General features: G+C 31.1%; 1 protein-coding gene across 2 annotated transcripts; it reads left to right on the top strand.

The window, feature by feature from the left end:
• Positions 1 to 2,611: 2,611 nt before the first annotated feature.
• Positions 2,612 to 9,611, top strand: LOC18611896 (protein trichome birefringence-like 14). Of its 2 annotated transcripts, none has more exons than XM_018114682.2 (3): positions 2,612 to 3,122; positions 8,433 to 8,622; positions 8,701 to 9,611. In XM_018114682.2, exons 1-3 carry the CDS (start codon positions 2,963 to 2,965, stop codon positions 9,521 to 9,523), a joined length of 1,173 nt encoding a protein of 390 aa, XP_017970171.2. In that variant the 5' UTR covers positions 2,612 to 2,962; the 3' UTR covers positions 9,524 to 9,611. The 2 variants fall into 2 exon arrangements, with proteins under 2 accessions (XP_017970171.2, XP_017970162.2); XM_018114673.2 differs by having other exon boundaries at positions 8,692 to 9,611.
• The last annotated feature ends 242 nt before the right edge of the window (positions 9,612 to 9,853 follow it).

Genomic DNA, 9,853 nt, shown 5'->3' with positions numbered 1-9,853 from the left:
AATATTTAATCCATTTAAGTTTTATTACTTTATTACAATTAAAATAATATATTATAAAATTAAACATAAAAAATATTATAATATAAATTATTATATGTTAATAATTAATAGATAAATTAAATACGTAAACATGAATATCTAAATTAAGATTTAAAATATGTAACTAAATGATAATTACTACTATAAGTATAATTGTAAGTACTAATAAAATGTCATATAAATAGAGTATATGAGTAGGCATATTTAGATATAAACTTAGTATTCATTATTTATTTTTTGTTTTTTTAGTTTGAAAACCACATTTACAGATATTACATTTATATTTAGTTAGTGTAACATGCTTTAAATTTTTACCTTCAAAATTGTAAAGTTGCAAAAAAAGTCATATTCTCTGCTGCTAACATTTTCATTAGTATTGGAAGCCATTTTGGAAAGATATGAGTGAGTGGATGAATGAAAGATCTCCAATAAGCTACTATCAAATTATGATAAAAAATAATTATATAGTAAAAATAAATGTTGTTTGTATAAAGTAAGAGTTTATTCACATAAAATGAAGGGGTTTCATTTGAATTAGTAAGAAGGAAATGAGTTGGCTATTATGACAAATTTTTTTAACAGTTTTGATAAAAATCATGTAAGTTTTGTGCTTTCTTATTTCTTTTATAAATTTTGATGATCGATAATTACTATGATAATTTTGAGTACACTAAATGAAATTTTATATTATAATTAATATGATATTAAACATGTAATTAACTTGTAACAATATTAAGAAATTGTTACCAAAATGTTTCTTAAGTCAAAGCTTTTACAATTCAATTTTTTTTTCAAACCTTAATTGTCAATAATGTTAAAGGTTGAAGCATCCTTAAATAATAATAATTCGACTTGCCGAAAAGATTGATTGCTCATATATAGTTAAAGTTTTGGATAGAAAAAGATATGAATTAATTGAATGAATGAAAGAACTCCAAGTAGCTACAATCAAATTAACATAAATAATAATGATTATAGAGTAAAAATAAATATTGTTTGCATGGAGGGAGAGTTGATTCATATAAAATGAACGAGTTTCATTTGAATTAGTAGAAAGAAAGAAATTAGTTAGTTTGTGACAAATAACTACTATTTAAAAAGTTAAAAGAATTATGTAAATTTTGTGATATTATTTTTTAGTAGTTTTGATAAGAATCATATAAGTTATGTGTCATTTTTATTTCTTTTATAAATTTTGATAATTGACAATTAATATGATGATTTTAAATATACTAAATGAAAATAATTATTATACATAATATGACATTAAATATGTAATTAACTTAAATTATTAAAATCTAAACTAGCAAGCTTTTCTAGACTAACAAGCTTTTTCTTTTTTTTTTTCATACATATATATTAAATGTTGAATTATCATTAAATAATCATAATTTAACTTAAGACTTGTTCCTAAAACATCAATTGATTATATATATATTTATTTATTTGAAGTTTTGGGTTGAAAAATTTAGAATATAAAGATAGGTGGCATAGTAAATGTGAATATGCTTATATACTAAATCTAGTAATTTGTATTTAATAACTTTGAAACTTTGACAAGTCATATTCGATATCAAACTCCATTTATTTTAGATGACAAATTAATTTTATGTGATGTGATAATATTTTATATAATTTCAGATAATTCGCAATATTAAGAAATAAAAAAAATTCTATAAACACTAGTTTACAAATAAAATTAAAAAAAAAATGTCACAATCAAATAATTTTTTTTTTAATTTTTTAATTATTTGTGAATGGAAAATTCAAATTACAATCGCTTGAAAAATTAGACTTATTAATTTAGTAAATCATAATGAAAAATATCATAAAAACAATGATTTTATACCCTTATTCTTAAGAAATAAACTAAAATTTTTCAGTGATTTATATATATATGTGTGTATGTGTCACGTTAATTAGAGAATTAGGGATTGGACAATTACTCCTTGGGCCAATTTCTGGAATCAATGGGGGATTGGGACTCAGTCTGGGATGAAAACATAAGCAAGAGATTCAGGTCTAGAGGATACCTCAATATATTATCTAATACATGCGAATGCTTAGGAAAGATAAAAATGTGTGTTATGGTGACGCCCCAAATTGATGTAAGCATTAATCCTTTACCTTTCCCTTTTTAATGCGTTTTCAAAATAAAAAAAAAATACTTTTAATCATTTTGTGACACATTAAAGCTGACATCTTGAAATACACGTGTCAATTTGGGTAGGAAGCAAATTTGTCAATCTATATAATTACAAATGAATCATAGTCCAAATTTCTATGAAATCATAATGATTTCTGTCTCACATTTGTTAATATGATAAATACAAAAACCTTGGTGTTGTCACCTAATAAATTAACACCACATCAATCAATGTATATATACATAATCGTGGTACGGACTAACAAAACCAAAGTAACAGCTTCGACTCATTAAAGGAGAGGAGGCTTCACTAACTAGGTTCATTCTCTTTTTCTCTATAAAAACAACATATATATATATATATATATATATATGCATATGCTAGGCTTAATCTGTTTATTAAAAGAAAACTAGTTGTAGTTGGGAGAAAGTTTATTCATCTTTCTTATAAGTTTTGTCCTTTTTTTTTTTTTTCTCGAATTGATCCAACTTTCTATTATGATTTATGCTATGCATGCACGAATGCATTTATGAATTTCTTCTACATCAAAAATGATTGTGTTGTGTGTTTTACTTTCTTGGCTGCCTTATTAATTAGTTACTAAAATTTTCTGGCATATATTCTTTACATGCAGCTGGAGAGTGGAGGCCCTGTGTAGAATGATACGATTCAGTGCCTGAACTCATATTATATGTGGTAGCTGAAAAATACGATACATTGAGGATTTTTGGGTTTGAGGAGTGAAGAATTTCTGTTATTAATTTGCAGTGCATAAAATGGAGATGAAAGCAGGAGATTCTTTTAGATTTCCTGGAAAATTTCTCTTTCTTGCTCTGCTTTTTATGACCTTATTACTTTGGGACGGGGATAGGAATCCTTTTATTTCTACACATGCACCAGCCCAACATCAGTATACCACGCCCCCTCCAGCTCCAGGTTTGTTCGCCACTTCGTACTTGTACTCTTTTCTGTATACCTTGTTTATTTTGTTAGACTTTATGTATAAATATTTTATACTAATTCAAGATCTATCATATTAGGAATCTCAAACATAAAATATACCTGATTTTTGATCAATAGTGTAATAATGTAAATAATACTAACCAGATTAACTGCTTGTATTAAGTGCATTAAGATTTTCATGTCCTTTTTTTTTTTTAACTCTTAAATGGTGAGATCTTTATGTTGTTATAGATAGGAAAGGGGACTTAACCTTACCTTTTACATAGTAAATCCATCATAGGATTTAAGATTTCCTACATATGTCTACACTTTTAAGCCTAAACAACATCTAGGATACAACAAAAAAATCTTTTATTGTAATCAATACCTTCTCATTGAGTAAAATCTTTGACAACCAATTTGACTTTAAGCCTCTCAATAATTTCTTTAGAATCTTTCTTGATCTTGTATACTCATTTACAACTAATGAGTTTGCAATCATTATTTAACTCAACAAGTTCCCATAAACCATTGTATAACAAAGATTGTATCTTATCCCTCACTGCTTCTCTAATTTAAGACTAAAAATAACTTCTTAAAAAGTTACTAGATAAACTATATAGCTAATGTCATAATCACCCTTTTAAAGATAGAATTCATAGATATATAAGGAAACAACAAACTTCCTTACCCTTATGGGTCTTGTTTGTGGCATCTGTTATACAACATTCTAATGTTTAGGGACCTTATCAAGAACTAGTTGACCTTATTCTTGTTTCTCAACTAGTGCATGTATCATATTATCTTTCTGTATAAGCATAGGAATACTTACGTCTTAATATGCTCTCCTCCATTTCTACTATGACAGCAACTGCTATTAACCATATGTAACTCTAAAAATTTAATTGCTTTTACCTTAATAATTTTACTACCACTACTTGAGCAATAAAATTTATAGTCTTAAGAACGATCTAGGTTCTAATAATATAACAATTAGTGAAATGATACTATATCTTAGTTTTAGTGGATCATAAAAGTACGCTTCTAAAGGATATCCCAAAACACATAAGTGATTAAAATTAAGTTTCTATCGGGTCCAAAACTTAAAAGGGGATTTTAAGTAAAGATTTGGTAAAGATACTATTTAAGATATGCAAATTTGTTATAATTGGTTTCTCCCTCCAAAAATTCTAGTAAATAGCTTCGCTAATTATACTCCTCATCATATCCCTAAAGGTATGATTTCATTTTTCAGCCACACCATTTTGTTTAGGATACCAAGCATAGTGTATTGGGACACTAATCGACAACGTTATAAATATTTGATAAACCGACCTTTTAGCTGTCATGTTATGTCATGCGTATCACAATACTCACCACTTTTATTAAACTTGACAATTTTATTGATTATTCTCAATTGTTTTTCAACTTAAGTCTTAAAGATTTTAAATTTCTCAAGAGTTTTAGACTTTTGTTTAATTAAAAATATATAATCATAATGAGAAAAATAATCAATAAATGCCACAATATCTACAATTACGGATAATGGGGGTATATGTTCCACTTATGTTAGTGCAAATGAGTTTTAATAAATCGAAACTGCTATTTAATCTCTTTTATTTATTTTAGTCATCTTATTCCTATAACAATTAACAAATATTTGCGGGTCATCAGAAATAAGAGCAAGTAAGATGTTATCCTTATCAACCTTTTTATCATTTCCTTGAAAATGTAGCCAAGTTTTTTATGTCACAACATGAAAGATGTTTTCTTTTATGTATGGTCTTTTGGCAACTCTTTTAATATAATATGAGGTGACATAGAAATTAGTAAGAACTAAACACAGTCTATATAATCCATTAGTCAAAGGACACAAACCAATTTTAATAATGGAATTTTTTATTTCAAAATTTAACTAGTGGTGTCTAATAAAGAAACTAAACCTAAAGTTTAAGTAAATTATTCCGACAAACTTGACTTTCACCTCTACTTTGTTACTAATTGTGACTCTAGATTCATCTTTATTTGGCCTTCTTTTACTAATGAATTTCTTCATGTTTATCTTTTTCTAGCCAATCTAATATTTGGCATAATCTTGTTTCTTATGTCACTTTTCTTGCGATTGAAACACTTATATTCCCTCTTGAATGTAGTTTTCAAACCTTTTACATTCACAGATTGACCAAATTTTTTCTTTTGTCTTGAACCTTTTAGGAGTAGTGAATTTTGTAGACCATTTTATAGGAGTATTGAATTTAGTGGATGTTGAGTTTTAAGTTGACTAGAATTTTAGATCTTATTTGATTAGGATTTTAGATCTTATTTGATTAGGATTCTTGTTTGTGTACAACATTGAGTAGTTGTATGGTTTTAAACTTCTTATTCCACATTGAGTCAAAATCACATTCTACTTTAGACTTTTATACTATAAAAGTGGATCTATAGGTTTTAGAATTGCAAGTAGTGCTTTGAGAGCTCTAGAGAGGGAACACCTTGTAACTCTGTCGTTTGCTCTAGGTGGAGCTAAAGTGGTTGGGTGAGTGTTCTTGGGAAGTTATTGAGAAAAAGTGTGCAAGGGATCTTGGGTTGGTTTGGGGAACGATAGAGATCAATTTATTGTACTTTAATTTCTCAATAATAGGAAAAATAGTTTCACTCTGTGGACGTAGGCAAGAGGTTGAACTACGTAAATTCTTGTATTTTTCTAGTTGCTTGATTTCTCTGGATTTCATCTTTGTTGATTGTTGGGCAATTTTCACAACAAACTTGTATCAAAGCTTCGGGTTTAATAAATTCAAAATTCAACTAGGATGTTAAAAGTTACTAGTTCTACGAATTTTTCAATTGAGAAGTTTGATGAAAAAACTAGTTTCATGCAGTGGCAAAGAAGGATGAAAGATCTCCTTGTGCAGTAAGGTTTAATGCGCCCTTGCTAGGAAAGGAGGAAGGGCAACCAAATGATATGAAGGATGTTGAATGGGCAGAGTTGGATCAAAGGTGTGTGAGCACTATTTGGCTTTGCATTGGAGATAACGTGTTTAATCATGTTATTGATGAGGATTTTGCTTCAAGATTGTGGGCAAAGTTAGAGAAGATTTACTCAGTAAAAAGTCTTTCCAACAAGTTGCAGCTTAGGCAAAAGTTATATCACTTAAAGATGGAGGAGGATGGAGACCTCATGAAGCATATGAATGAATTCAATGGGATCATTGATCAGTTGAAGAAGGTTGATGTGAAGGTGGAGGAAAAGGAAAAGGCACTTTGTTTCTGACTTCGCTTCTAGACTCCTATGAGGTATTTGTGGAATCTTTGATATGTGGAATGGATACAATAATGTTAGAACAAGAACAATCAACGTTAATGTCTCGTGAAGCCCGAAAGAAAAGTAAGGAAGGGGATAGAGATCTAAGTGACTTGGCATTGGTAACTGAGGTTCGTAGGAGGAAGTCAACAGGTAAGTGATCTAAGGGTAGCCAGTCTAGATCTAACAATGTTTAGTACTTTCAATGCAAAGGGTATGGACATATTAAAAGGGATTATCCTACAAAAGGGGATGAAAGTAACGAAACAAAGGTGAGTGTGCTTTCGTTGCTGAAGGTGATGATTGTGATGTCCTTACAATATCAGAAAATATGAATGCAAATTCTGATTGGTATTTAGAATCTGCTTCTGCCACTCACATATGTTATCAAAAGGATTGTTTTGATTTACTTCAAGAAGGGGTGGCAAGGAATTGACTTTGGATAATAAATCAATAGTGAAGGTCATGGGTCTTGAAGTGGTGAAAATCAAAATGTTTGATGAGGTTATGCGTTCTTTGGATGGTGTGGCCTATGTCCTAGAGATGCATTCTTTGAGCCTGCTAGACTCCAAAGGGTATGGATATTCTGCTTGTGATGGAGTGGTAAAAGTCACACAAAGCGACATGGTCCTGATGAGGGGAAATTTGCATAATAGCTTGTATCGTCTAGAATGTGAGGCATCGAAAGGATGGGAACAGTGCACAAGAGATGGTAGCTGCCAAAGTGAGATTTTATTTGCCGAGAAGGTGATGGAAGGTTCCCATGGTGTAGATGATGGTGAAAAGATGAAAAATCTTATTAGTAATGAATTGGAAAGGTCATCGAGGTCCTTTTTCGAAGTCAATTAGTGCCATTTACTTGATGGCTACACAGGTGCATTGGCCGTTTTGTGGAATCGAATGTTGGACCATGGTTGATTCGGTATGTGTAGTCGTGGTAATTATAAAAGCCAATAATTTGGAAAGTCTTATACTTGGAGAGTTGTTCAAGGCGTTGGAAAGTAGGTGGAGTTAGGAAGTGGCAATTAAGTGCGACTGGTGGAAGAGGTTTAAGGATTTTGAATTCAAGTCAAAGGTGGAGACTTGTTGAGTTTTAAGTTGACTAAAATTATAGATCTTATTTGATTAGGATTCTTGTTTGTGTACAACATTGAGTAGTTGTATGGTTTTAAACTTCTTATTCCACGTTGACTCCTAATCACATTTTACTTTGGACTTATATACTATAAAAGTGGATCTCTAGGTGTTAGAATTGCTAGTAGTGCTTTGAGAGATCTAGAGAGGGAACACTTTGTAACTCTGTCTTTTGCTTTTGGTGGAGTTAGAGTGGTTTAGGTGAGTGTTTTTGGGAAGTTATTAAGAAAGAGTGTGTAAGGGATCTTTGGTTGGTTTGAGGAATCATAGAGGTCACTTTATTGTACTTTAATTTCTCAATAATAGAAAGAATAGTTTCACTTTGTGAATGTAGACAAGAGTTCGAACCACTTAAATTCTTATGTTTTTCTATTTGTTTGATTTCTCTGGATTTTATCTTTGTTGATTCTTGGACAATTTCCACAATAGTAGACTATCTTAATGATGTACTTCCTAACTCTTCATATCCCATCCTATAGAATAAAGTCCTTCTAGAAAAGTGTCAATGACACCCTATACCTCAATGCTACTATAATTAAGAATTCATTTGTTTTAGTAATACCAGAAAATCCAATTAACATGTGTATAAGAATTGATCTCTTAACAATAAGTAGACAAAATTTTATTAAATTCTCAAAAGCTATAACTTTGACTAATATGTTCTACGGGCTTATCTATATTCATAAGATAGATCTATACCTATATATATCTTAATGGCAAACTGAATATCACTTTCTAATTCTTAAAGTGACTAACGACCAAGGTACAACTTTTTTCGCATATGACTAATGACCAAGGATGAGTATCCATATTTGAATTGCTAGACATTTTCATATTCAGAGAGCATTGAGTTATATCCATCTTTGCAGTCTGCAATTATGCAAAGGGTAGATGGGTCGCCGACCGCAGGCCTCCTTTATATACTGCTGGATGCAAGTATATAACAAGAAACTGGGCATGCAGACTCACCAATCGAACAGATTTCTCTTATGAAGGTTATCGATGGCAGTCTCTAGATTGTAAAATGCCAGAGTTTGAGCCCTCTGATTTCTTGAAAAGGTAGATATATACTGATATTTGTTTGATTTCTTTGAATTTATCATTGGGAATAATTGAGTTGTCTAAAAGGATAATCAGGATGCAGGACAAAACAGTTGCCTTCATAGGAGATTCATTAAGCGGGCAGCAATTCCAATCCATGATGTGCATGCTCACTGGGAGGGAACACAGCCCCGACGTTGAAGATGTTGCAGAGAAATATGGTTTCTCTAAATTGTTACGTAAAGGAGAGATTCATCAGCATTTCTGGGCTTACCGCTTTCTAAGTACCAATACCACCATTCTGCGTTCTTGGTCAGCAAGACTTTGTGACAGAGAGCCTATCAACGCCACCGATCCCAAGACCCGTTACGCCATGCATTTGGATCGCCCGCCAGCTTTCATTCGAGAAAACCTCGATCAACTTAATTTATTAGTTATCAACACAGCTCACCATTGGACCAAAACGAGGGTCGACATGGACAATGAGGTGATGTATGTGAATGGGAAGCCCGTCGAACAGGGATTTCTTAAGAATGTTAAGAATGCCAAGATCTTTAAAGTGAACAACATTGTAAAATGGCTTGATTCCGAGTTGGCCTCACATCCCGACCTGCAAGTTTTCTTTACAACCACGTCGCCGAGGCACTTTTTTAAAGGGGAATGGAACACCGGGGGGAAATGTGATAACCTGATTCCAATGACAAGAGGGAGCCAAGTCCTTGGAGAAGAATCAAGCGATAAGATCGTTGCAGCTGCTGTTCAGGGTACAAGGGTAAAGATTTTGGATATAACTGCTCTGTCTGATCTGAGAGATGAGGCTCACATTTCACATTATGGTAAAAAGGGCAATGACTGCTTGCATTGGTGCTTGCCTGGGATTCCAGACACCTGGAATGAACTCCTTAGCGCACAGGTCTAGAGTGTTTTTTTGATCGGTGAAGCCTGGAATCAGACTTGAAATATAAAATCTTTCAACAATAACAAGTTCACTCTCTCATTGAGTTCAATCTTCAGATTTTAAATCCAAAGTTTGTGGATGTGTCTTTTAAAATCACATATTTTATACAACAAAGTGTCAAAACAATAATCTCTTTAAAAGATTTTAATTTACACAATAAAAATATTTTCTTATGTCATGAATATTCTCACTGAATCATTTCAACCAAATGTCAAAAGTTTTTCTTAAAGCCTCTTTCTAATTTAAAAGAGAACAAATACATTTTTTCATTATATATTCAAATAGTTTTGA

Source organism: Theobroma cacao, chromosome 1 (genome assembly GCF_053813885.1).
Source record: "Theobroma cacao isolate CCN51 chromosome 1, ASM5381388v1, whole genome shotgun sequence".
NCBI lineage: Eukaryota > Viridiplantae > Streptophyta > Magnoliopsida > Malvales > Malvaceae > Theobroma > Theobroma cacao.
The sequence above is the reverse complement of the archived record's forward strand: the minus strand, read 5'-3'. Positions and strand labels throughout refer to the sequence as shown.

Coding starts and splice junctions, on each gene's coding strand:
- LOC18611896 (XM_018114673.2), top strand. CDS start 2,963: ATGGAGATGAAAGCAGGAGATTCTTTTAGATTTCCTGGAAAATTTCTC. Junction 3,123..8,432: donor CACGCCCCCTCCAGCTCCAG/GTTTGTTCGCCA, acceptor CCATCTTTGCAG/TCTGCAATTATGCAAAGGGT. Junction 8,623..8,691: donor CCCTCTGATTTCTTGAAAAG/GTAGATATATAC, acceptor GTTGTCTAAAAG/GATAATCAGGATGCAGGACA.